Genomic DNA, 27,757 nt, shown 5'->3' with positions numbered 1-27,757 from the left:
GCTGAATCATCTAAGGACCGTGTTTTGGAGTAGAAACTAGCAGGAGATCATGGAGCACCACTCTGCTACTATTGCATAAATGCTTTTGTGACTGATTTTCTTCCAACTGAGTTTACTTTGCTCATTCCTCCCTTATCTTTTTCTGCCTTTCATGCTGAAGGCTCCTGCCATTGTAGTGGGCTGATTGTTGCTTGATGGTGCAGGTAAAAGTTGTGTGGTACTGGCTGTGCTCATGTAACTTGAACAAGCAGCTCTACTGAACTTAGCTCGTGCAGCTTTGCCCAGGTCTGGCTGCAGCCCATCCAGCTTAAGAGGCTGTCTTGGAAGTATTAGCTGAGCAGCTTGTATAAAGATCTGTAAAATGAACCATGTTCTCAAGGGCTAAGTTGTTTCATTAGTTTAGTGGGGTTCCTAATCTGGACCACTACACAAAAGAAGAGCAGTGAGCAAACAGACCCGTGATTAAATTAACAGGGTGGAAATCTGCATGTGCAGGAATGGGAAAATTGCTCAGCCCAAGCCAGCTACTCCTGAAGCAACATCAGCAGCAACCAGAAGAGCATGTGGTGCTGTTAAAAGCAGAAGTGCTCAACTCAGTTTTCATGGAGCAGAGCTCTCCTTATTCTTGGGACAATATGGCTGTGAAGCTGTATGTTTATCCTAGGGAGGAGACAGCGTGTCAGCATGAATTCAAAACAAACTCTAAAATAAGTAGTCTCTAAATTAAAAGAAATTGGTGTGAGTGATTTTCTTAAAAGTATGGAAATAGCCAATAGAGAATTAAATGCCAGTACAAGCTGTAATATGAGGGACACAAGACTGGAGCTGTAAGAGGCTTGAAAAGTAATACATTGTAGTAACACTTCTTAGTGGGACTGATACATACTGCTGTACCATGAACTCTTTCTTAATAGGCTCTGAAAGTGATAGCTCCCCTGACAGGAGATGTTGAGGATGGATGAGGAGGGGTAGTTGAGAGTAAATGGGAAAAGGTGGAATTTGAAGGGCAGCGTTGCAGGAGAGAGGAAATCAAGCCATGAGTCAACTGGCTGGAGAGTATCTGGTTAAGCAAAGTTGAAGGCTTTTAGGAAGAAATGTTTATTTAAGCTCTTCCTGTGGCTTTGGAGGAAAGATTGTTTTTCAGACTTAAAAAAAAATGCTGTGAGTTGGGATACATTTCAACCTCTTGATCCACTGAAGCCTGATGTAGCCTGTCACTCCAGAAGGGTCCAAACCTCACTTTTCAAGGAAGTTGAAGTCCTCTGTAAGAAAGAGCAAGAGGCTTGCTTTTTTCCCCCCTCAGTGATATTTCTGCAGCAGTGGAGAGCCTTTCATGCTTCCTTGTGCTATGATGGTCCTGGCCTGCATTCCTGAGCCTGTCTCTAACTTGAGAACTTGTGCCTGTGTGATGAACTGATCCAGCTGACAGGGTAGCTTTTCTGTGGGTTTACCTTTTGGCTGGGTCAGCCCCCTGGCTGGTTGACTGCAGTGTTGCAAGGACTGTTGATGGTGCCAGGGAATGAAGCAGCAACATCCAACTGGGGTGCTGGTAGGACTCTTTTCTTATTTCAGCAGAAAGCTATACTCCTAGCTGGGATACTTTTCCAGCCTCTTCAGAGACTCAGATTGATTCACAGGGTGATATGAAAGCCAAAGTTGACGCTGGATAAATGGCGTGGGAGGAATCAGAACTGCTGCCTTTCTATATGTGGGGAGCGTGTCCCGCTGCCTTGTTTTACCTCACGAAAGTGCACACTTAGCTGTCTTCTTTCAGAATTTTTTCCAAGGACTAGGTCACAAACTGAACGTAAATCTGTTATGGTGAAAGATAGATGGCTTCTTCAAAATGTCACCTTCTTAAAATACATCTATACGTGTGTAACTGTATATATATGTATGGATGTATGCATGTAATCTAATGCACTTGCATAACAGTAAAGCACTGAGCGCTCATGTTCATTTAGGGTCAATTTCCAGGTGAACATGTCAAAATACATTTTAATCTGTTCATCTCAGATGTCTTAATAAAGTGGGTTTATTGGAACACAAAATCAATTCTTTCTTAGCTGAGCCCTGTAATTGTTTTTGCAGGGGTGCTTGACCATGCAAGCTTCTCACTGCCTGGTGAGACTGACCAGTGCAGAACATAGCAGGAGCTGCTCTCTTATCTGTCATGAAAGGCTTAGGAGCTTCTCTCCCAAATTTGTGGGGGAAGTGGTATGAAATAGATTAACACCTTTACAGGGGGTGAGGGGGTACTGTAAGAAACTCGGCTGGCCAGAGGAGGAAGCCGATCCATTGCCTTGAGCCTCTGCCCTTGGGTGGGAGCTTCCCTGTGGGTTGCCATATGGATGTGTGCTGCTGGGAGGTCGATACCTGAGAAGGATGGCACTGCTGTGCTGCAAGGGATCTTTTTGGGGTTGTCACATTCAGTTAGCTCAGGCAGCCTTGTGCGTGGCTTTGAAGTCAGGCTTGCAGGTTTGAGAATCTGAAATGAATCTTTGGCAACAAAATTGAGCCAATTGTGCTTTTCTGAAGCTGGGGTTTATATAAGAGAGGCTGAATTTCTTTGTACTTTTAGTCTCTGTTTTGTGTGGTATTTCAGTGAGTTCCTCAGTGCAGCATATGAGCAGATGGTTACTGGGGAAGATGGATTTGACATGTGTCACTGTCCAAATTACTGTTCTGCCTAAAACTGTAGGCAAAAAGTCTGTTCTTGCAGCACAAACCAAAATGATTGTTTAGTTGTATCTGGCATGAATTAACCTGGCCTCTAGCTCTCCCTCCATCAAAGCTTATTTTAAAATTATCTTTGTGAGGAACTTCAAGTGAGGATGTTGTAGTGTTTTGCACACATTACACTGAAACCTTTAAATTGGTCCAGCTACTGTGGTTTGTGCTATAGCTGCACTGGTATTACTGCAAATCCTGGTACCTTTCACTGCAATTGTGTAGGATCTTCCAGTTAATTTTTCTAGTGTAAGAACATCAGGAGGTTTGTATCCAGTTCTTGATGCTGGAGAAAGCCAACTTTTTGTCCTGGTTGTTTTATCCTGCATGGCTCAGTGATAAGTAACTGGAAAAGTTTAGTGAAACAAACCCACCCTATCTTTTTGTGCCTTAAGGAACTGAAAACAAACCACCCATGGCTGGAACACCTTCCATTTGGTGGAAGAGGGCTAACTTGAGACATACCAAAAAGTTTCCTTCAGGATTTTTTGTAGTTAATGTGCTTTTGAAGTCCAGAAAGGAGTTTGTCAGAGAAGAAGCATCTCAGCTGTTCATTCCCCTCTGATTAGGGTTAACTTAGTCTTAAATTCCTTAATGGTTAAATTGCAAATCCTCCATACCTGAGGTAGGAAAGTGTATATTTAATATTCTTTATTCAATACCTGTGGTCCATTCACCCCTCAAATACTGAAGAATTCCTCAGTAGAACCAAAATGTTCAAATGCTTTTGAATTTGAATTTTCTCTCCAGAGGTTTGCACCTTCATTGGAAAACTTGAGTTTGGGAAACTTAAGTGTTGGAATTAATGGCTGAAAAATTATAGCCCCCTCCCGTCTTTGGATGGATGGAATAAAAAAATACTAGTGACTTTTTCAAATATGTTCATGCAAGCCAGCACTGATGAGTTGCAGTACAGTTACCATAAGCAGCCTTTATGTATCTCATGGTGCTGCCATTGTGGTGTGAGGTGCTGCAGTGTGTCCAATTGGACAAATTCCTGGACTAAATTGGTGTGATCTAACATCATGGCTCAGCACCTGGATCACCCTGCTGTTTCAGAGACCTGAGGTAGCCTCTTCAAGTAACTGTGTGCTGGGTGGACATAACTGTGGACATACTGATTTAATTTGAGTATCAGACAGCAGAAACCACTCAGTGAAACTTGAAAGTCTAGAACATTAAATATCCCTTAGGCATATTTAGGTAAAAATGAAATAATATAATTTTTTTTTTGTAACTTGAGGCTGTAGTTCCTACTGTTCAACAGAAGACGGGAAATACAAAAAATTACTGAATGTTGCCATTCTACAAAACAGCAAGTCTTGATTTGGGCACCTGTGTAGTCAGCATAGGCATCCAGAAGCATGGCCAAGTTCTATAATGCTACCCTGCTACTTCCGGCTCTTGCAGTTGGTTCCTTCATGGGTTCATGTTGTACCATTAGTTGCCATAACCACTGGAGCAAGATCATCACTAGTTTTTCCCTCAGATGGTGAAATGTAGATAAAGAGGAGCTCACAGAGGTATTCCACCTAAAGGGAGCTTGTGAAGGACGCCCAGGTTCTGATGCAACTTTGCCCTTCAGCTTTTACTCAGAACTGAAATGTGCTGGTAGCAGTAGCTAGCGATGGGTGTTTGCATTGCTGTCCTTCATGCAAACACGTTTGTCTGCCTCACTGGAAGCTCTGTGTGCAGTGTCCTTGGGTGGTGGCCCCCTGGAACATGTCACCTGCACAAGGACTGCTGCTACTTCAGTTTTACTCTTGAGGAATTGGAAGTACCAGTTTCAACCCTAAAGTAGTTTACAAGATACACTGCAAAGTAATGTTGTTCTTGTTTTTACTTGTTTTTAACAAACATGAGGCACTGGCGACATCTAATAGAATGGGGAGTGATATTGGCCATCTTTAGAGCCCTGAGAGGCCACAGGTGGAGAGGTACAGCTGGAAATAGATGATTTACTTTATTGGCCAACAGCAGGAAACAAAACAGTTGTTTTCCATCTGACATTCAGTAACCCAGCACAATTCTTGGGTAAATGCAGGCCTTGTCTTCTGTCTCCCAAGTGTGTGAACTGATTGACCATCTAATCCACTAGCACTGGAAAAATTTACATACCATGATGAAAGCATGATAAAAGCTATTCTTCTTTACAATGATTTGTTGTTAAAAAGATTGTGTGGTGTCTGACCAGAACAAGAAGCACTGCTGCTTAACATGCTTCCTAAAAAGCTGACCTCTCCAAGACAAGTTCAGCACAGAAAATGCCTTCAGAACAGTAGGAGTGAGTTTTCATAGCAGAACTCTGACACCTTACTGTAATCAAAGTGAACAAGGAATTTCCATGTGAAGAAGACTCCCAAAAATTGTACTTAATGCTCTTGGCTTTTGCTTCAGATATAGATCACTTGCTATTGCTGTTCCCCCCATCATACTCTGTATGTTTGATGCTGGTCAGCCTTCCTAGGCTGTTCTAGCTTATTTGGGCAGAGTGCAGAGCCCCCTGAATTTTACCATAACATCACCAATATCCTGGATGAATTAGAATCTTAGCATTTTGGGCATCCCCCACTGATCTGGGCTGTTCATACTTGGGCAAGTAAAAATAAATCAGATGATGACACGAGTAGTTGGTAGACAACTGGTTGTGCATAACTGGTTCCTATAGCTGAAAGATCCCAGCATCCACAGGGAATTGCTACTGCTCCTGCTGTGATGGAGTTCTTGAAAGCTGGACTCTCGTTTTAGTGGGGATTAATGAGGGAAGTTGGGATTGCTCTTATGCCTAAGGTATAATAAGGGATGCATATATATAGATCATAGTTCTAAATGGGTACTGAGTACAAAAAGCAAAAATAAGTAAATCAAAATTTTTATGCTTTCACAGACATCATTGTTAGAATTGGAATATGAGTGGATAGTTTCCCTGACACTTCTCAAGGCGATACCTCTTTCTCCTTGCAAGAGAAGGAAGGTGTTTTGCTGTACTTGATGGGAATCCAGGTCTGTTTTGTAAGAAATGCATGCTTTTTCCCTGCTGTAGGGCAGCTTCTGTATTTGAATGGCAAAGAGGTGATAGAGGCACAGTATTCTTATGTGTGGCCTGTTCTAGCTAGGTCTGAGCCTACTGGCTTTTTTGAAGTCTTAATCCATGGCCAGTTGTGACTACATGTCTACTTTGCTAACTGTTGTAATGAGATTTTAATTTTTTTGCCAAATTTGCCTGCCAGAAGCTTTGTGAGAGGGCAGGTCAGGTCAGCCTCCAGTGGGACTGGGATATATAGGCTGTATGAGTTTGAAGACATTCTCTGTTAAAACTGTAGTGAAGTTCCTGAAGGAGGAAGAGCTGAATGACCTGTTCCTCTTACGGAGCCCTGAGCTGCAGGCTGGCTGTCAAGCAGCACTCCCGTTTTCCCCTGACAGTTTGCAGGAGAATTCTTTGGAGTAATGATAGAAATGTTGTCTTGTCTGATTTTGTCAGGGTTGTCTTCAGCTTGTTTCCAGAGAGCAATTACCTGGCCAAGTTAAGTCTTCTTTTTCTTTCAGAAAAGGATCTCCTATGTGACCTGGAAGAATAAGTCTAGTTCAGACTAGTTTTCTTAAAATAACTTACCTGGAATGAAAAATGTCCAAGTAACACTATATTTAAGTTTTTATGTTTTAGCATTCCAGTTGTTGGCATAAACTAGATGCTGCTGAATGGAGAGTTCAAAAATACTAACAACCATTTAGTGAAATATGACAATGTGTACTGTCTGATATTCTAGATGATGCTGGATCACACTGGGTAGTTCATTGTTGCAACAGGTGGTTCTTAGATTGGTGCATCCTCATAAGTACAGTTAAAATGAGGGCATCTTCCTGAAGGTTCTGAATGTATGGTAAAAGCCTTTAGATTCCTTTTTAGCTGATTTCAATGAGCCTGCATTTCTGAGGAAAAAGAAGCATTTCCTAATGTTCAGAGGGAACCTCTGTTTCAGTTTGTGCCCATTGCCTCTGGTTCTGTCACAGGGTACCTCTGGAAAGAGCCTGGCTCTGCCCTTTCAGTGCCCTCCCTTCAAGTATATGTATACTTGTAAGGACTCCCCTCTTTTTTTAGTCTGAATACCTTCACAGGCCAACATCTTGTTCTAGAATTTTGGAACTAATAAGTTACTATCTTTTTAACCTCTTTGAGGATCACAGGTTCATCTGCTGGTTCACTCTATGACAAAGGTGTTGAAAAAATTGTTGGCCATTGCTATTGAACCTGTTCCATTGGGAACTGTGATCCTTCAGATTTGCCTGGTCTTTGTTTTTATGCCTCTTTCTGTAATATTTTGTGAAATTTGGGAGTAGTTTAGGACGGATTTTTTGAGGAAGCCATTTTTAATTTTGGGGGGGGGAGGGTGGGGAGAGACATGCTCCTTCTGGGTCCATTCTGCAGAATACTACTACAGAATATTTTTAAAATATTATCATTGCAAGGTTATATTAGAAATAATTTGAATATTAGAAATAATTCTCACCTCTACCCAAGGTGTGAATAACTATATTAATACTTTTTGCTGATAACCATTTGTTCTTTTCTTTTAAAATTGATTATCTCCACACTCTTTTAGGCATATTTCTGTGCAGCTCAAATGCATAGACAACACAGTCTTTTCCCTACAGTGTCTTTTTTTACTAGAAGCAGACCCATCACACAACAACAGTCTACTGAACCATTTGGAGGGGCTAGAAAAGCTGGGTTCTCTACATGGAAGAAAACACAAGTATGAATTTCTGTGCAGATCTCTTGTTTACCACATTAGCTGCTCGCTGCAATTGCACAGGGATTTAGTGCTGTTGTGTGGGTGCAAGGCACAATGAAGGTGTAAACTCCATGTAATACATGTATTTAAAGAATCCTTACAGATTTTAGGCTGCAGTGTATGAAATGGGTGAAGAAGGCCTAGTAAGAAACTAAGAGTTGTCACTTTATGCCTTTCCTGAAGGTGTAGCATGGAATGTAAAATGTAAGCAGCAGTCCTCTGGTGTATTTTTAATTGGTTTGGTCAAGCCCTAAGTGTGTGTGTCTTTTTTCTCCCCAGCTGAGTATTGAACAGGCCCAGGCTGTGGCAGAGCAAGTTGAGATGAAAGCGAAGGTGGTACAGTCTGAAGTCAAGGTAGTGACCACTAGACACAAGAAGGCCTTGGAAGAGCGCGAGTGTGAGCTGCTCTGGAAGGTATTCACCCTTACATTTGTGGTTTGTACTGCTGACAAGTGCTTTTCAAACTGAAAAATTACTCAAACTACTACACAGCCAGATTCTGATATCCGAGGAAAGCTGCAGGTTTCCTTACCTGGAGCTGCTGGATCCTGGGAGCAGCACAGCCCCACACGCGGGCTGGGCACTCCCCCTGCTGGCCCCGCAGCTGCCCCGAGAGGAGGTCCCCTCTGAACAATGTCTTCAAAATACATGCTCTAGGATTAGGTACATAATATAATTGGTTTTCCAATCCACTCCTCATGAAGGACAGGAGCAAAGCTGTATATGCTATCCTGTCCTTTTTTGTTTTTTAGAAAGGCTGGTACAAATTCTGTGAGACCAACTTTCACTGTCCCCATGCTTAAAAACCTTTACTGTCAATCAAGGTAGCGTCCTCCCTCTAAGCAATTTTTTTGAACTAGTATAAGAAAAGAGTATCTGCACAATTGTGAGCTGGTGGGCTCATTTCAGCTCAACAATGCTTGTGTGGTATTTTGAGAGGAGGAAAGGAAGTAACAGGCAAGTTTCTTGTTCCAGAAAAGTAATTCAACAGTCATGGTCCCCCGCAAGAGAAGCTTTGTTTTCTTTTGTAAGTGTCAATACCAAGATTAAAATTGCACTTTATATAGTTAGTGTTCTTTGAATGCTCCTTGAGAGTTTGGATTTGGATTTTTACTCTTAACCTCTTGCAGGAAGCTTGGCAGCTTTTTTTTTTAAGATATTCCTAGTACAGGAGGAGTAAGATCTGTGCCTAAGTTCTTTTTATCCTACAGTGCTGTACAAATGCACTTTGTTAGAATATCTGCACTGACAGCAAGTTCTCTTCAAGCTGAAAAACATTATTTTAAGAAGGAAATGTGGTGGTAAATGATTTTAGGAAATAGGAAAACAAACTCAGTCTATCAAGCATGCTAATAAACAATTCTGCATAACAGGGCTGAGTCTATGGATTTAGCTAAGACCTAAGATCAGTAATGTGTCTTCTTCTGGTGATACTTCTTTACAATGTATACAATGGACAACTATTGTAAGAAGTATCGCCAAATTTTTTACAGCTTGGTAAAACCTACATACCTCAATTTACAGCATGTTTGTACATATGTTATCTAGTCAATGTCTAATCAAGGAGTCTTCAGACATTGAGTCTTCCTTCACTAAAATGCGTTCCAGATACTGTTCTGAGGCCAAGCAAGTATTCAGACATCAGGAAATGTACTTTTGCAACAATAAAACAAAGACACGTTACATTAGTTTTATGCAGCAGGTGTCTTTGCCAGATGGTCCAAAGTGGTTTTTCACAAGTAAGGGTAGACACAGGCTTATATAGATGATTTACAAAACAGGCATTTTTGCACCAACTTCAGTCCCTCAAGCAGGGACTGGCAGCAACCTTCTGTGTTATTTGAAGTGACATTCACAAAACATCCTGTTTAAAAGCACAAGCTCAGCAGGACTGCTGGTATTTACAAGAAAATATTAAAATAATTGGACTCTAAAAATTCCTGGAGATAGATGTCTGGTATTATCCAGTCACACAAAACCAGTTCTGGCAGGCAGGGGAATGACAGGAGCCCGTGTGCATTAGCTGGTGCTGACTCCCATCTCAGTGGAGGTCACCGTCTGAAATTGGTCTCAGTTCTGGTTAGTGAAGCCTCGGCCTCTGCTCTTCTGGAGAGGCCGCAATAACTTCTGTCCTCCCTGGGGGCTGAATGAGATGTGCCTTCGGATGATCTGTCAAGTACCTTGCAACTAGAAAACAGAATAGCATTTGAGGAAGCAAATAATTACTAGTAAGCAAGTGATTTTCGCTCTCAAATGTCACTCTGATGCAGCAGATCTGCAGAGTAGGAATGTATGTTGTCGCCTGGAGGGTAGGAGAGACTAATAATCCTAAATTTGGATAAGTAATTTGTTTTCCTTGTTTCTTGTCTGCATTGTGATTTTTAGAGGTTTGTTCCGGAGCTGTATGTCAGCATGCTATAGCAACTGTCCAGCTGGCTTTCATGTAGAAGGGAGACTGAAGGAAATCTCTGTGGTCTGTCTTTGCTGATGTAAGTGTGCTTTTCTCTCCCCCATTTCCCACAAGGTGGAAAAGATTCGCCAAGTCAAGGCCAAGTCCCTCTACTTGCAAGTTGAAAAGTTACGTCAGAACCTGAACAAGCTGGATAACACCATTAGTGCTGTTCAGCAGGTCCTGGAGGAGGGTCGCACCATGGACATTCTTCTGGCTCGGGACCGCATGCTGGCTCAGGTGCAGGAGCTGAAGAATGTCAGAGGCCTTCTCCAGCCACAGGAAGACGACAGGATCATGTTCACCCCCCCTGACCAGGCATTGTACATGGCCATCAAATCCATGGGCTTTGTCAGCAGCGGGGCTTTTGCTCCCCTGACCAAAGCCACGGGGGAAGGTCTCAAGCGCGCTCTGCAGGGCAAGGTGGCCTCGTTCACCGTGATCGGCTACGACCACGACGGGGAGCCTCGTCTCTCGGGGGGTGACATGATCTCTGCCGTGGTCATGGGCCCCGATGGAAACCTTTTCGGGGCAGACGTCAGCGATCAGCAGAATGGGACCTACCTGGTCAGCTACCGTCCCCAGCTGGAGGGAGAGCACCTGGTGTCCGTGATGATGTGCAACCAACACATCGAGAACAGCCCCTTCAAAGTGATGGTGAAGTCTGGGCGCAGCTACATCGGCATCGGGCTGCCAGGGCTGTCCTTTGGCAGCGAGGGAGACAGCGACGGCAAGCTCTGCCGCCCCTGGGGGGTCAGCGTCGACAAGGAAGGCTTCATCATCGTCGCCGACCGCAGCAACAACCGCATCCAGGTGTTCAAGCCGTGCGGGACCTTCCACCACAAGTTTGGCACGCTGGGCTCCCGGCCGGGCCAGTTCGATCGCCCCGCCGGCGTGGCCTGCGACGTTTCGCGCAGGATCGTCGTGGCCGACAAGGACAATCATCGCATCCAGATCTTCACGTTCGAGGGGCAGTTCATTCTGAAGTTTGGGGAGAAAGGAACGAAGAACGGGCAGTTCAATTACCCGTGGGATGTGGCTGTCAACGCAGAGGGCAAGATCCTGGTCTCTGACACGAGGAACCATCGCGTTCAGCTGTTCGGGCCCGACGGCGTGTTCCTGAACAAGTATGGCTTCGAAGGGGTACTCTGGAAGCACTTTGATTCCCCCAGAGGCGTGACGTTCAATCACGAGGGCCACTTGGTAGTGACAGACTTCAACAACCATCGCCTCTTGGTCATCCACCCGGACTGCCAGTCGGCGCGCTTCCTGGGCTCCGAGGGCACCGGCAACGGGCAGTTCCTGCGCCCGCAGGGAGTGGCGGTGGATCAGGAAGGGCGCATCATCGTGGCCGACTCCAGGAACCACCGGGTGCAGATATTCGAGTCCAATGGTAGCTTTTTATGCAAGTTTGGCACTCAGGGAAGCGGCTTTGGTCAGATGGACCGTCCTTCAGGTATAGCTGTCACCCCTGATGGCATGATTGTTGTGGTCGACTTTGGAAACAATCGAATTCTCGTCTTCTAATCTGTGTTTGAATTAGGAAGAAACTGTCTCAGGGAAATTCTTCTAAGAGAAAATGAAAAAATACAACGTTAATTCAAACCTACCTCATCTTTAATTTTTTTACAGATGAATGTACTTACCTTTTCTGCAGGGAGTGAGCCTGTAAAATTGAATTCTATCTACCTCATTGTCCTCCCTTCCCTCCCCGATTTCTCGCCCCCCTCCCCATCCCCACATACTCATAGTTCAGAACGTTTTACCTCTTTCCCCCCCGATGGGGTTTCATGCACAAACGAGAATTGCTGTGCACATTAGGTGGTTTGTGTGGTGAGTTCTGTTAGACTAAGCCAAGAAAGGCGCTATGTAACTTTTTAAATGGAGAAAATGGTAGTAGGTGTTTGTAGAGAAATTTGTGTTCTTGACCATTCTGCAGTTCTGTGGGTGGGGACATGGGAGGGAGGGACACTTGTTGTTGTTGTTGGTTTTGGTTTTGTTTTTTTTTTTTTTTTTCATTGCTGCTGCAGCAGAGAACTTTTTCCTGTTCTCCTTTTTATACCTCAGTGTGTTTGATTTACTGGAGAGCACAGCATCTTGTTCCCAGACAACTTTGAACGTTTTATGAAAGTGAGTGAGATTCACTCGCCAGGAAGAGCAAGTTTGCATCTTTTTTGGCATTTCTGTGTATTTTTTTACTGAAACACAGTAATTTAACAGCACAAAGTGAAGCTGATGAAAATGCACAAAAATTCTTTAAGTTTAAACCAAATTGTTCATTTTAGTGGCTTAGTGCGGTCATTGTAAAGTTTAGATAAAAAGCAAGGCTTCCTTTAGTGTATCCTGTCATTGAGAATTTCATTTTTACCTCTTTTCACCTGAAAGCTAACTTAGTTTGAAAAAAGTTGCTGTTTCTTTTTATCAGTGCCCCTAATCTAGGTAACAGAAGAGGTTAGGAGGAGCATTGAAACAGGGAAAATCAAACCCTTTTGATTTACTTTCTTGTGAAATGACTTAGCATTTTTTGCCCCTTCCCATAGAGAAACCTTAAGGGAATAAAGTTTGAATTTCTTAGAAGTGGTACCTTTTTCCAAAAGTAAGAAATAAGCACAGCTTTGGAGATTCAGGGTGTGATTTGGAGAAGTCAACAGTTGTTTTGTTTTGGGGTTTTTTGTTCAGAGAGGATTGCAATAACTCTATCACTGATTAATTTTTTTTTTAAATTTTTTTTATTTTTTGTCTTCTGGCTTCCCCAGAGAGCTGGACTTTAAATTTTGGAAATAGCTACTGTAGCTTTTAGGGTGGGTGGGGTGGGCCTGGAGCTCCCTGCTGCAGGATCTCTGGCTACAGATCCAAGTGAAGAGTTACCAGTACCAGCTAAAGGCAAACTTCATCAAGGTGAAACTTTGCTGCTTTTTTTCCCAGGGCAGTACCAAAGACTTCTGTGTAAAATTAATGTATATGATCCTTAAAAGCTTGGAGGCAGGGGGAAGTTTGCCCTTTCGGGGATATTAGAAACTGGTGTTCTGAGAGGCAGAAACTTTTGGGGAGAATAGAGATCTCTTTATCAAAATGTGACTTTGAGTCCCTGGAAGGATTTGGTTTTATTCTTCAATTTCCTGCATTCCAGTTTAGCTGTTCAAGCAGATATGGTCTGTACAGACCTGTAGCTTCACCCTCTGGTGTTGGCAAACAAAAATTGTTTAAAGTGGGCAAGAGAGGGCTCTTCTTGCTCTCTGCAATGGAAAAACTCACGGGTCAGCACTCTTGAGTTTGGAAATGCCATGGGATTTACCTTACTGTTTGCAAAAGAAGATCTTTGAAATGTAAATGTGGTCATTGTCAAAAAGTCTGAAGAGCCTTAACCATCCTGCAAGGAAAGGGTTCCTCTCTGCCAGCCACCGTGCACAAAAGTGACCTGAGGTTGAAAGGCTCTTTACAAGTTTGTGAGAAATCACAAGGTGCACTTTCCTTCTTGCTGCTTTTCCCCTCCAAGGAGTGTTAACTTTCTGAGTTTTGTAGAAATACCAATGATGTGTGCAGACAGAGAGAGCTGCCACTTTAGAGGAGGCTTAAACTAAAGGACCAGAAAGAGACAAGATTCATGAGATGGCAAAACCTCTTTCAAAAGAAGGGTGAGGAAAACCACCTAAATTAAATGGGATAAAACAACTGTGCTGCCTTTCAGCCAAAGCCTCAAGGAAGCAAACTCTTCGAAGCAGTGTGTTTCAGTTAGGCTTAATCTTAGGATGGCATGGTTTAAAAACAGTATGAAAGGATAATCTTTTATACAGATGTCTGTCAATAAATTTCTGTGGCCACACAAAACATGTATCAGAGAGAGCTAGTTTACCTTCAAGTTTTGCAAGTTCTGCCTGTGTGCACGCCTCCCTTCTTGGGGGTGGCCTACAGTTGTGACAGATGTCCGTGGTTGTCTTGTATTATTCAGCCCAAGAATTATTTGCAACTTGGGCTGTGAAAACTAATAGCCTGCAAGATCTAGATACCAAAGAATAGTGGTTTAAAAAGCTTTAATGTTTAGTCTGCAGTGTCCTTGCATTTCTCCTATCATGTCTTAATGAAAACGCCAGGTCTCTAAGTACTTTGACCAGAGTGGCTGACAGTGTTGAAGTGTCTTAGAAACACTCTTGTGCTTAAATGCTTGTGGGGTTTGCCCTTCTCTGTGGCTAGAAGGGAGTTGTTTTTCCAGGCATTAAAAAATAAAGGTTAAGCGTGCAGTCAGGACTGTGTTGAACTGGAGAACGTTTTGCCCCCCCAGCCTGCACCGTGTGGAAGGTGACAGACACTGAAGTTGCCCTTTGCTTTTGAATGGAGCCATTGCACAACCCCCCAGCCCAGCTCAGTCAGGAAGAGGAATGACTTAAACTCTTTCTAAGTTTCTGTCTATTTAACTCAGTGGGATTTGCTTGCAAACCCAACCTTGAGTGTTTGACCTTGTGTTGTTGGGGAGCTTTTTCGTTTTAAAAACACTACTATTTAGCTCCCCAAAAGAATTCCTTATCTTTGTGATAGATAGTGCTAAGCACACTTGGTCTCATTGAAAAGTGGTAGTGTAGCTTATAAAATGGAGTGTTTTATATGCAATGAAAAAAAGTAGTGCTAATATACAATGCCAACATCAGATGTCCCATAGAGGCTTATTAAAAAGTAATAAATGAGATTCCAACCTTGCTCTGCCTTTCCATGCATGTTCTCAGGTTAATGCCCCAGTATCATAATGTACATGCATGCAGAGAGGAAAAGCAAGACTTGGAAGCTGGGTTGCAAACCAAACAAGCATTCAGAGTAACCTTCTTAACTAGGGGAAATAGCCTGGAGAAGGGTAAAGTGAGTGTGTACCTCTTGGTTGGGGAACAGCAAATGTGGGGGACAGAGCTGTCTACTCGAACTCCCAAAGGATTTTCTCTATGCCAGGTTAAACCAGTGGCTCTCTGTAAACCTTTTGCTTGACAAAATGTTATCAGCAATCAGTGTGGCTGGTTTGGGTGCTCAGCATATAAAGCAATCTTGTCCTTTCTCGGAATTATTTAAGCAGGAACTTTAGTAGCAAGCTGAAGCAGATTCAGTACTTGATAATGCAGGTCCTTCACATAACTTGCTCCTTTTGATTCAGTAAGTTTTAAATATAACTTATTTAAGGAGGGCCATAAACCTGAAACTTTGAAACAAAGCAAGGAAAGGAAGATAACACCTGAAAACTAATGCATGTTAGGGCCAGACTTAACCAACCTGAGAGAAAGAACAAGTCACTTGGATGTGGCATTCCCTTGGAATTGAAGGAAAGTGGGCCCAGTGCGTTATGTTAGTTAAACCAAAATTGATTTCTGAAGAGAGCAGGTTTATAGACTCACCTTGCCATAACTTTGATCATAAGATTTCTTTGTTCAGTTCTAGTTTAAAAAAATATTGTGCCAAAGTTTTGTTTATTTTTTAAAGGAGTGTAAGCCAAATGGTGCCAAAAGGTAATAGGGTATTTAAAAGTAGAGCTATTTAGACAAACAGTTTGGAACTGTATAAAAAAGGAACACTGGTACTTGAGTTAGACAAATATTGTACCTTTGGTCTTTGAGTCCTTGGGAGTTTGAAACCCAGTTTGCTGTGGTACAAAATGCACAACTAGAGATGCCACTATCTTTTGCTTGAAGTTCTACCTCACTTTGCAGAAGTAAATCATCTACCTCAATTTAGCATCAGACAGGCTTGGGAAATAGTTGAGAATCTGCCTGGGGGAAGGATTCATCCTGCCTGTTGGAAAAGCATTTTAATTGAAACAGAGATATTAAGTGTGTACTATGTGGTGACTGCTTGCTTTTGTTTGCTTTTGTTTTTGCTGCCTGCCTATGGAGATATTAAGCTGCCCTTGCTAGAGAATCTGTAAATAAAACCAAATGTTCAGGCAAACTGGACTGAGACCTGAAATGCTTCAGAGTTTGTTCTGGTTTCACTACGAGGTATGGAAGTGTAAACTCTTGTTCAGTATTATGACACTACTGGCTGACATGACATCCTTCATGTTCATTTGCAGTGTTCTTATGTCCTTAAGACCTTTAGGTCTTCTCTCTACAAGAGAAAAACTTTTATGCATGCCTACCAATGTGTCCTGTTTAGGAGGACTGGTGTTATGATTGCTGTAAACACAATGCTATACCAAATGCTTGAAGGGAATAAGGTCCTGGTTTTTTATTTTATTGACTTGGTGATTGTATTTGTAGCTTGCTTGACTCAATGGGATTTTTTCCACCATGACAAAGCAATCAAGTTCCTATTCCTGGAGGGCAGCTTAGGTTCAGACATACTCAGGAGAGGCAGTTTAAAACCAGTGTCTTGGGGTTTTAGGCAAGTTAAGTAGTGATGTGCAACATACCCCGTTTTACCTGTGGAGTTAAGTTGCAGAAGCATATTTTCAGACTACTCTCTTGGAGGAAAAAGAAGTCCTTTTTCCTCCCCAGCTCATATTAAGGGGTGGCAGAAGTGGGTACAGGAGACCCCTAATGACAATAGGCTGTGTTGGGTTTGGTAAATGTTATGGTGGGAAATGTACATTGATGTCTCTAAGTGAACTTACGGGTTAACAAGCCAGACTGGCATCTTTTTCCATCATTGTTCAACCAGTAATGGTTCTAAAAATGCTTTGTGTACCTGCATGGTCTTAGACCTTCTATTAATGATTGTATCAACTTACAAACTCAGGTAGATAATTTTTTAAGCTCTTTTCATAGAGCCTTACTGACTGAATGTTAAGTGTCTGTGTACTGATGTAGTTAAGTAACTTCCTTTTGAACTACCAGACTAGTTAAAAAAAAAAAGTCCTTTTATAGGTTTGTAGAGTACTTTTCAGACAATGTAGTAGTTTTTCCTTCAGAGAGAGAGATGCCTGTTTCTGAGGGGTTTTTTTTGGTGGTTTTTTTTTGGTTTTGTTTTGGTTTTTTTCTCTAAAATGACTAAGAGGTTTTTAACTAGTTTGTAAGGTTTGCTTAGTCACCTGAGTTGGTGGGGGTTTCTGTGACTCTTGTTTGTACTGTGCATTACCTGTCATGCCCTGCTCACTTCGTGCACAGGTCCTTGGAGGAGTTGAGTGTGTGAAACACATGCCTGCAATTTAACTCAAATAGAAATTGCAAGCCTTGAACAAAATGAAGCTCAGCCTCATGAAACCAATGTCACACGTGCTATTTTTTCCCTCCCTCCCCTCCCCCTTAATTGGCTGTAGATGTTTGCCCCATCTTAGAAAAATTTCACTACTGATTTGTAAGTAGCATTGCCTCAGTGCAGGTTTGCATTGGGATCCAGGCTGATCTTTGTAATTCTTTGGATGTTGAGTTGATTTGGTTTCTTAGTTTCCTCTTCTGTTACTTCTTTTCTACTTTAGTAACTAATCATGCTGCTCTCCTGATAATAATAAAATATCTCAGGAGGTCAGACAGTGCTCTGCTTTTAATGAGCTGCTCAGAGCTTTTCTATCTAATTGAAAATGAGTCAGGCTGTGACAAAAATTGCCGTGCTCCAAAAAGGGCATCACATTTCTACTTGGAGAAAAAGTGATACAATTTTTACTTGTCAGATGTTGAGTACTGCAGAGAAGAAAGCATGACAGGTTATGTGCAAACTTTTACGTAGAATAAGTGAACAAAATGTTAGAACCCTTGTGTTAATGGAGGCTTCTGAATGTATCTTTGTGGTCCATAGGGAAGGCTGAAGGATGTAGCAAGGAGATGATGTATCAGCTACTGGCAGCCTTAAAACAAAGTCAGTGTCTCTCTGGACTTTAAAATGTTCCTATGCAGTTTATTTTATTTTTGTTTAATCAAATAAATGTGAGGTTTTTTTCACGGCAACTGTGTGTGTGTGTGTGTGTGTTTCTGTACCACCCAGGAAAAGCCTTCTCTTCTATCAGGTTGCAAAAAAGAAAAAGCCCCTCCTAGTTGTTTGTGTTATTAGAAAAAGTCCTCATTGTCATGACTGGAGAAAAGAGATGTGATATTGAACTCACTGCTTCAAACTCCATCCTTTTTTCCCCATTATTTTGCTAGGAAGTTTCTGGTTTAACTTTTTTAGATCCATTTCTAGGTTTCCTTTCCTTCACCTTGGCCACTGAAAATGTTTCTTCTGCGTGGCAGTGTAAAGCAAAGCCACCAGAACATTTAATAAGTCTCTCTGGCATCTTACAGGGCAGGCTGTCAACAAAAGTTGGGTTAGTAGAAAGCTGCCATTTTTTCTCACTACCTTGGAAAAGGTTTGAAAAGAAATGGTGAGCATAGGAAGATGCTCTTCAAGTGAGGTTAAGAATTAAAGCCACTGCCTGAATTCCCAGCATGGGTAGCAGTGGAGGTGGATTCCAGGCTCTGGAAGTGCTGTCTGCTTTAGCTTTTCAGAGCCTAAGATGCCTTCTGGGCATCAGCTGTACAGCTGTAGGGCTCTCAGCACCATCCATCAAAATCCTTCACCAGGCCATTGCCTTCTTCCTGCTGGAGCAGCTGGCAACATGTCAGGAGTACGGAGATCCTTTCAAGTGGGAGGGAAGGAGGGAGAAGGCCCTGTGGAGGTGGGCACAAAGGCTGCACAGGTGAGTTTGTCCAGCTTCTGTGTTACTCTGTATTCCCTCGGCTCCTCTGTGCCCTCCTCCTGAAGACAACTGGTACCCAAAAGCTCCCTGAACAGCAGGAGATGGCTGAGGACACTGCTGGATGAGTGCAAGGCCAGTCCTTGCACCGGGGCCATGGGCACTGCTAAAGGTATCAGCAGTGGCCACAGGCACTGCTGACCATTGTTGAGGCAGCAACAATGCTTGTGGTGTGTGCTGTGGGAAAAGGGAATGCACCCCTTCCTCCTGCTCTGGGACTGTGAGCCTCTGTGCTGCTGCAGGGGAAGATCCTCGAGGTAAGGGGAGAGTGGGGGGAGAGGGACAAGGCGCCCTTTCCTTCTGGAAGGGCCCCAACCCAAACTGCTGAGCATTACTGGGTTTACTAACTTAGCCTAGTGCTGAGCCCGGGCTGCTCATGCTCCCCGGTTTTCTACCGAAGGACAGCTCACCGTTTTACTTGACCTTCACTTCTTTCCTACCAGAGATTAAAAGGATTGAAGGGAGAATCCAGGCCTTGGCTGCTGCCTCCCTTGACGTGTTATGATATTTATTTTTTCCTTTCTGTTAATAGCAAAGGCTGAAAGCTGAGAGCCGTCATCCCCGCCCGTCCATCCCGCAGCTGCGGTGGGGGCTGAGCCGCCTCGGGGCAGCGGGGCCGGGGCTGCGGCTCACGTGCACGCGCGGCTGCGATAAGAGGCGCCTTATCTGGGGAACAACCGCATCCTTCACCCAGCCCCGGCACGGCCACAGCATCTTTTGCATGTGAATGCCCCACATTCCTGGGGGGGCGGGGAAGAATCTTCTCTATTCAGGGCCCGGGACCACACAGGGAGCATCTTGAACCTTTTTGTATTTAATCAGTCAATCTACTCTGAGGTAAAAGATCTATCAGCTCCCTTTCTTCTCTCTTTCAGAAAGGTGATCGCTACCAACTTACTCCTGATACTTTTTTATTCCTAGTGTTTCTAAGCTGTTTGTCCCTACCTGAGGACAAGGGTGCGTTGCAGTGATAGAAAAGTCACTGAAAAAGGCAGCTACTGGGTTGGATTCTGAAAGGATTCATCTGACAGGAGACAGAGTAGCAGGTCCCAAGCTGCTGCTTCCCTCTGGAGACACACCTGTGGTCACTCCACAACTTGCACATTGTTGAATAGACTTGCTGTGCTGTTTCTGTCAGCTGGTTTCTCCAAGATGATGGATACAAATCCTGCTGCCTTCCCCTCCTGGACACACGTGCATTCCCTCACACTCACGGCACTGAGAGCAGAAAGGGCCGGCCCCGAATCCAAGGTGCTGCTGGGAGCAGTGACCTTTGCCTCCAGCCAGCACCAAAAGTACAATGCCAGCAGCACAGGGAGATAAGGTGGTAGCTCAGCTCTGCCCTGGAGCTTATCAGGATAGCTGAAATGGCACAAAACAGCCCTGAAGGGACTGTGAGAGGAGTGCTGGGCTCCAATTATCCTATGCCTCTCCTTCTCTCCTGTGCTCACAGTAAGTAACCAGAAGGTCCTTGATTATGCTCCAATCTTCCTTTGAGTAAAAGGCAAATTTTTTCCTGTTAAGAAGAGACCTATTCCTCTACATTGGAAACTAGATTAAAAAACTGCCACAATTTCCTCTCCAAAAGAAAAAAAAAACAAACAACAAACCCAAAAAAACCCCCCAACCTCCTGCTCCCCACAAACAAATCCACAAAAGAAACCACCCCAAACCCAACCTTTTTCTTATAACCAGTTCCATGCTTCCTCCATAGCTGCACCATTACACCATTCTGTTGGGCAAAGGAAAACCAGAGAGAGGGGAAAAAAATTCACAAAGGAAAAAAAAGCCAACAGAAACAGGTTCTCTCTTTGTTGAGGAAGAGCATGGCTTATATATGTCAGAACAGCAGCCAACACAACAGCTCAACTGCTCCTTCAGGACTTTACTTCAGGTAAATGGTTTTCTCCACTCACTGCTCTCCCCTCTAATCTCTTCAAAAAGAGCTGAATTACACACTTGGCTATTTTTTTTTTGTAAATAAACTACCACTCCTATTCAAAGCAGGTACTAACCTCTCATCATTCATTAAATAAGCTTTACAAACAAGTCTTTTGGTTTACATCTTTTATTAAAAATTTACATAAACAAACACACTCCAGCAATTGGGGTATTCAGGTGTCCTAGGTTAAAAAAATATACAAAATCCCAAGCCCCCCTGACCAGGGCAGCAGCAGGTTCAAGCACAACCTCACTTCCTTTGAACAGTGGTGAAAGCTGGCATCTGAATGGGCTGGATGGAGTGGACTGGCTGGAAAACAGGCTTTTTCCTCATGTCAGAGAGTGTTTTCACAGAAGGGAGCAGCTGGTTCCTCTTGATGATCTGCAGTGCCAGCTGTGTGTTACCTACAAGACAAGTTTCAATTAAAAACCCAAAATACCATTTAATGGCATATGAATTATTGTTCAGGGACAGAGCTGATGAGCCAGCCCTGGGCCCAGGCCAGGTACACTAGCAGTCCTTTCTCTCCAGTGAAATGGTGGCACAGATAGGAAAAGCAGTAGACAACAGGAAATTTGAAAAAAATTAGTGTTGATTGAGTCCACTTATTCTTAGCTGAAGACATCAAGCTTTTACCTTAGTACTGGAAGATGCCAAAGCACCTTCTAATTTCCCAAAGGTCACCTCTTCTCTCTCCCAGCTGCACAGTGAGGCTCTAGATCTCACACAACATGCCCTCACACTGTGACACTGCAGACAGTAATGCAAATGCCAAGGGCATGAAAGATGTTTTCAAAAGAAGAAATCTGATTTTTAACTGTATGTATGGTCCATCAAACAACTACCACTATACATGGAAAACTTACTCTGTTAAAAATCAAACTTGTAAAATTACAGGAGAAAAGGCACTGAGTTGCAAGGAGAGTATTTTTCCCTCATAATTTTCTTTTCCTGAAGTTTTTGTTTCAGAAGAGATGCACCATTTTGTTGTCATTTATAGAACAAAAAATGTCTTCACCTCTTTTAGTCATGTACTTAGAAGAAGGGTAAGGGATGTAAATCCCACTTTCTACTCTCTTCTGCTCTGTACATCTTTGTTGCAGAAATAAAGGTTTCCAAAACTCCAATTTAGAAACATCTTTGTAAAAAAATCATTGTAGAAGTCTCAATTCCAAATACAAATGCTCAAATCCTCTGCCCACCTGCAGTGCAACATCACTGAAGGGGAACAGGCACACAGAACATTTCATAACACTTGGATATGAAGTGCCCCCCAAGGAGCACAGGTCTGCAACCATGACAGCTTCAGGCAGCAGCTGCACCAGTCTGCTCTCACTGCAGAATTCAAGTGCAACCTTTCCACTTTGCCATTATGTAGAGCTTTCCCCTCCTACTAACGAAGTGAACCTTCAAAGGAAAGCATTGTGGAAGAGAAAATTATCAGTATTACAAGCTTTGCTGCCATATTTGCTACACAGGCCTTGACACAGCTTCTTTGGGAAACTTGGATTGTGGTTGGCTTTTAATGGAGAAAGCTTTTCAAACACTCTTTATAGTAGAAACTTCATCAAGGGTTTTACTGAGAATGTAGTCATGATATTTTATGAAAAATCCTTTTGTTAGGATTTTTTCTCCTGAGACACTGAGAAGCCTCAGAGGAAAAGAAAACCAATAATTACCAGCTGCTGTGGAATGCAACAGGTACATCTTTGATTGGTCCATGCTGGTTGTTTCTAATTAATGGCCAATCACAGCCAGCTGGCTCAGACTCTCTGAGAGTCACGACCTTTTGTTATCATTTCTTTTTTTCCTTGCTGGCCTTCTGATGAAATCCTTTCCTCTATTCTTTTAGTATAGTTTTAATATATATATATATATATGTAAATAAAATAATAAATCAGCTTTCTGAACCATGGAGTCATCTCTTTCTGAACCATTCTCGTCTCTTCCCATGTCAGGGGTGCCTGCAAACTTCCGCAGAGCCTATCCAAGAGTGCTGACTTCTGCACTAAGATAGAAAACTTCAGCTCAGGAAATGAATTAGGAGGTCTGGAGTGTGTAAGAACAGGATGGCAATAAACTATGGAAGTGAAGGTGCACATACATGGATCCACAGCAGAGTAAGAAGGAGACAGGGCCTAAAGGGTTTTGTCCAAAATACTGGCACAACTCTCTCTATAGGGTGGGAATGATGAGTGCTGCTCTCCTCCCTTTGTATCCCAGACTTAGGTTGCCTGAACAGCTCCCAACTTACCATTCTGCAATTCAAGATACACAGCCAGCAGGATGGCCTCTGGAGGGATCTCTTTGGGGTGGATCAGCGAAGCAGCCTTATTGAAAAAGAAGAGGGTGGAGAGAAAAAGAGCTTAAGAGAAAGATCCAGAACAAAGAAAGTGCCCCTTGACAAGATCAATTCATAACCAAGATCAGATTTTTTCAAACTCATACACTCCATCAGTTTTAAGCATGCAAGATTATCTACATAGCAAGATTGTTTCACACTAATTAGCAGGACCATCTGCTGTGTGCTTATGTTCATATGGATCTGTATTTCTTGGGCCAGCCTAGCGTGGTTTCCTGCTGAGGTGACAGGTGAAGAAGGTAACCTCCACTGCTCCAAAGTTCAGAATACAAAGTTAACAAGGATTGTTCATTAACTTTCCATATACAACCATTTTCAGCTATGAAGTTAATGAATTTATTGTAGATGCAGAGCCCCACTGTATTTTACATCCATGGGTGGCCTTGCACTCCTCTGGGCTTTACGCAGGTGTTTCAGAGCCCAAGCAGAGACACCTGCCCCATCATAAGAAACCTCAGCAGGAAAAAGAGCCAGACAACTGCTTTAAATAGCTGAGAGCCTCATAGAATTTGAATCTCTTCACATACACAACCACTGTGAAGTAATTTGGAAGCTGCTGTTTCAGTTTGTAGCTCAACAATGCATCCAGGCAGTCTTCCTGACAGACAGGAGTGGGTGCAAAAAGAAACATCATGCTGAAAGAGATGGGTCCCAGCCATGAAAAAGACCAAGTGATGTGACACAGGCCAGGTGGAGAAAGCATTTCAAAAGCAGTACTTGAGAATTCCTGGGACAAGAGGCAGACAAGGAGCATGCTTCCAGCAGAATTGTAGTTTGTTCTCACAGCCCTAAAGATAATAGTTCTGATGGTGAGTTATTAAATGACTAGGGAGAAAACCTTCTCTGAATCATAACAATTACTACTAAACCATTAAAAAGACCACAAAAAACTCAAACAAGCAAGTTAACTTAAACATGAAAAGGCTTCCCAGCCATCTTCTACTGTTCTGCTATGAACAGAAAATAAAATGCTGCCTGTAGTGGTATCAAACTTTTTACACAAGTAAGAAATTTGGAATTAATTTTGTTTTTAATAGAGACTGGTTCATAAAGACAGAGAAAAGCCACCATCTCAGCAGGGTCTGCAAGTAAGCTGGGCTGTGAAATCACCAGAATTCACTGTGATTTGAATGGCCCTTAGAAGGAAGTACATTTGTCCCTAAAGCTGCCTTGAGATTTGTTTTTCATACCTGATGAAGACACTTTCGAGCTTTGTCATATTCACTCCTCAAGCAGTAAGCACTTCCAAGGTTAAATAACATCATTGTTCGAGCAGACGTGACCGAACTGGGGTAACACTGTGGGGTCTGCTTGCCAGCTGCAATTAAAAGAAAATAAAATTCTTCTTTTCCTTACACTTTTATTCCAACCGGCCAAGTAAGTTCTTGTACTCTGCTGAATACAGTGGCTGGTACTTACAAGATTCCATTGCCTCATTCTCTCCTTTGTCAGACCCTGCAAAGAAAAAACAAACACATCATGTTCTGTGATCTTTTTTAAAGGTTATTACAAAAATAATACAAAGACACAAATTTTCTGCTCTCTTCACAGTCTGGCATTAAAGAGGGAAAACAGATCAGTTTGCTCAAGAGTTTACATCATTCAAGACTTCCTAACTTCAGTGTTGTGCTTTTAGATTTGCAGATGAGTACAGTGAGTTTAAACTGCAGGCATGTCACGGGAATCAGAGCTGCTGTAGACTCCACTATACAGATGGTTCTGAAGTACTTTTCTTAACAGAATACACACTCCCAACAAGAGGACTAAGATTAAGTTCTCCCCACTCCCTATATCTCAGTAAAGTAGACTGCAGTGGTATGACAAAGCCTGGTTTAAAGACCAAAAAGCTGGGAGAGATAAATGACATAAAACCCAAACTTAACCATAATAGCATATTTAACTAAACCAGCTTTCAAAAATTTCATTCAAACAAGTCAGAATACTACAATATACAGTCCTATTAATGCTACAGAATTAACCACCTCATAGGAATGACAAACAAGGAAAAGGCACACCAAACACAAAGTGGGAACTGAAGCCAGGAAAATAAAAACACAACAACAAAAACACAAACAACACTCTCTCTCACCCTGAAATAACCTACAGGTGTTAAAACAAAATGTCTTAATCATCATTATATCTGTGTCTAAAAAGTTACAACAAGAAGGCAGCTGAAAGCATAACCAGTTATCATGAAGTGTGGATGCATTAACCTAACCTTGATCCTGCTCATTTGAAGAGATCCCAAGGGAAACATCAGTGACATTCTCGGGGTTCAAGTGAGTGATGGCATCAGATATTCTGTCTAGAGAGATGAGAGCTTCTGCTGCATACAAATGCCCGAGAAACCTACAACAGCAAAGGGTCAGGTTACAAATGTCAGCACAGCAATCCCCACAGTTTGTTATGAGAGACAAACAATGCAGTTTTTGATGTGAGCACATGGGAACTGTTACTGGGAACAATAGCATGGAAGTTAACTTGCTCATAAGGTATTGTCATAATACCCAGTTCTACCATTTACTGCTTTTAGGCACCAAAGTTATAAAAAAATTCCACACCTGAATAATTCATCCATGCACAGGAGTTTCCATTCCACAGAGAAAGTACCTTGGTGGGGCCTTATTCAGAGAATTAAGAAAAGCCATCCCAGAATATGAATAGATCTACAATTTAAAGTGTTACATTATTTTACATTCAATAAAAATAAAGCACCTATTTTCCTGGGACCAAGATACACACCTCTCTTTGTCTTTGCAAAAGACCTGTTATTTAGCATTTCCTTCATTACATAACAGTAACACAAAATATGTGTTACCTTGCAAACTCCTCAAAGATCTTGCTAATACAATGACTGTGCAAAAGGATGAGCTGCAGTAGTGTGAAGAAAAAAGCCAAAGAATTTAATTGGCACGGACCAGTTTAAAGCATGGTGCCAGCATATAAAAATAAGCACGAGTTACCTTGCCTTCCACAAGTACATTACCAGTTTTGAAAAATATTATTACTGTAAAAACCTCTGCTATACTTTATCCCGTGCATTAAATGCACAGTGTCAGAAGGATAGGACTGATGCTGCCTTTGAATTTGTAGAGCTGTATGAGAATTGGTGGGTAGAAAAAGAATGCACTTTGAGTATCCTTCCAAAAAATACAGTGCCAAATGAGAGGTGACGAGAGGAACTGAAGAATGGAACCTACATAAGCAGCAGTAGCAGGTGAAGTGACAGTCCTGCACACACAAGATCTGTTACCCTGAGTGACTGAGCAAACCTTCCCCTCTGAGGCTGTAGTTTCAGAAGTAACCTTTCAGCTCTGTGGGTTTGGGCTGATGTTGGCTACCCACAGCTGCACATCCCTGCCCCTTGTGCTGTGCCAAGCATGTGCAACCCTGCAGTGAATCCTGACAGAGACCTGATGGTCCTGCTGTTGCATGTGACCCCAGAGCTGGAGAAACAGTAACAAAACCAGCAATTGATTCCAAATTATGTGGAATTCATACACAAAGGAGGGAATTCATGTTCCTGTGTATCAATGGACATTTAGGGCTTCAACAAGAACTGGAGCAGGCCAAGCAATTCTTTGCATCAAACACAGATTTGGCAAGCAACTACAGACATTGGAAGCTTCAACCCAGAAGTGTCCAGCAAAAAACAGGGCTGAGAAAGAAGAAATGACCCCATCAGACTTACTTAAGAGACCCTGAGAGCTTTGGTTGCTGCAGAAGTTTATCTGCATGATTCAATGCCATAAGGTTATCCCCCAAAGCCAGAGCCACGTAAGCACTACACGCAAGGATCGAGCACCTGGAAGGAAACAGACAAACAAAGGGGAGGGGGAGAGAGTCAACATGTTAAATGGAGAATTCTGTGATTCCAAATACACCTGTTAAATCTTCTTTCTTGTTTAGTGCTATAGAAATATATCAAACCTTCAATAATGACTTCCTATCTAACTATGAAGTAAAAGAGTTTTCATTATTTATGGGCTCGATTGTCCTACCAATATAAACCAAGGATCACCATGGTGTGCTCAGTAAGATTTTGCAGTTTTCATCTTAAATGACAGGCTAAAAAGTGGACTTCACCATGTGTCATTTTTCTCACGGACAGTTTGCCATTCTCACACTCTTGTTACCGGTCTTGCCTTGAACTCTCATTTGTACTCCTCTGCCCTCACCCTCTGTTGTAGAGAAGAGTAGCAGGTTTCTAGATTGCTGTAAGACACACAGTAGCTATCAATTAAGCTGTAACATATTTCACTCTTCTATTGAACAACATCTGCACACAGATAGACAAACACTGGAGAATCTGGCATTTCCAGTTTTGTGTTCAATTGAGGGCTGTAACCCAGTGCCAAGACTCTGAGTGATCCATGGCATTTTGTTGTCATCACAGACTTGCTTATCTTTCCAAAACCAGAAAATCTCTGGCAGTTCATTTAATAAAATCTGAACTACTCACATTTTCCATCTTCAAACAATAACCCCACATCAGGACGCCATCATTAGGCCAAGCTTCACACTTCGTAATAACTGCACCCCTCTCCAAACACTGTTCTTGGCGATATTTTCCACTTGGTAAAACATCTTTCAGTGCAGGCTGCCTTGTCCTCAGGGCACAAGCCTCTGCCCAGGACACCCTGCTGTGAGCAGGACTCTGTTCTTCTCCAGGGAGGACGAGTGGATGCTCTGAGTGGGGTCTCGGGTTGGGAGCGGCGGGAGGAGAGGCGCGGGCTCTCCCGCTGGTAGGCGGGCTATTACTGCCCAACCTTCTGGCAACTGTCAAGCCTGCTTTCGGTCCAGCAGTAAGTCATGTCATTCATGGCAGGGCCTGGGGTGC

At 42.8% G+C, this 27,757-nt stretch overlaps 2 protein-coding genes across 2 annotated transcripts in view; one reads left to right on the top strand and one right to left on the bottom strand.

Annotated features, from left to right (window-relative positions):
- Positions 1 to 11,499, top strand: part of TRIM71 (tripartite motif containing 71) — a 53,547-nt gene extending 42,048 nt beyond the window's left edge. Inside the window, exons 3-4 of the mRNA XM_066571598.1 lie at positions 7,803 to 7,937; positions 10,048 to 11,499. Of these exons, the coding sequence (XP_066427695.1) occupies positions 7,803 to 7,937; positions 10,048 to 11,499 (1,587 nt within the window). The remainder of the gene's footprint in view (positions 1 to 7,802; positions 7,938 to 10,047) is intronic.
- Positions 11,500 to 20,665: 9,166 nt separating this feature from the next.
- CNOT10 (CCR4-NOT transcription complex subunit 10) overlaps positions 20,666 to 27,757 on the bottom strand; it is a 32,645-nt gene continuing 25,553 nt past the window's right edge. Inside the window, exons 14-19 of the mRNA XM_066555683.1 lie at positions 26,609 to 26,722; positions 25,136 to 25,266; positions 24,337 to 24,372; positions 24,108 to 24,235; positions 22,810 to 22,885; positions 20,666 to 20,959 (exon numbers count right to left, since the gene is read on the bottom strand). Coding sequence (XP_066411780.1) covers positions 20,805 to 20,959; positions 22,810 to 22,885; positions 24,108 to 24,235; positions 24,337 to 24,372; positions 25,136 to 25,266; positions 26,609 to 26,722 — 640 coding nt within the window. The 3' untranslated portion in view covers positions 20,666 to 20,804. The remainder of the gene's footprint in view (positions 20,960 to 22,809; positions 22,886 to 24,107; positions 24,236 to 24,336; positions 24,373 to 25,135; positions 25,267 to 26,608; positions 26,723 to 27,757) is intronic.

Source organism: Molothrus aeneus, chromosome 1 (assembly GCF_037042795.1).
Source record: "Molothrus aeneus isolate 106 chromosome 1, BPBGC_Maene_1.0, whole genome shotgun sequence".
NCBI classification, from domain to species: domain Eukaryota; kingdom Metazoa; phylum Chordata; class Aves; order Passeriformes; family Icteridae; genus Molothrus; species Molothrus aeneus.
Note: the sequence above shows the minus strand (reverse complement) of the source record. Positions and strands in the feature narration are given on the sequence as shown.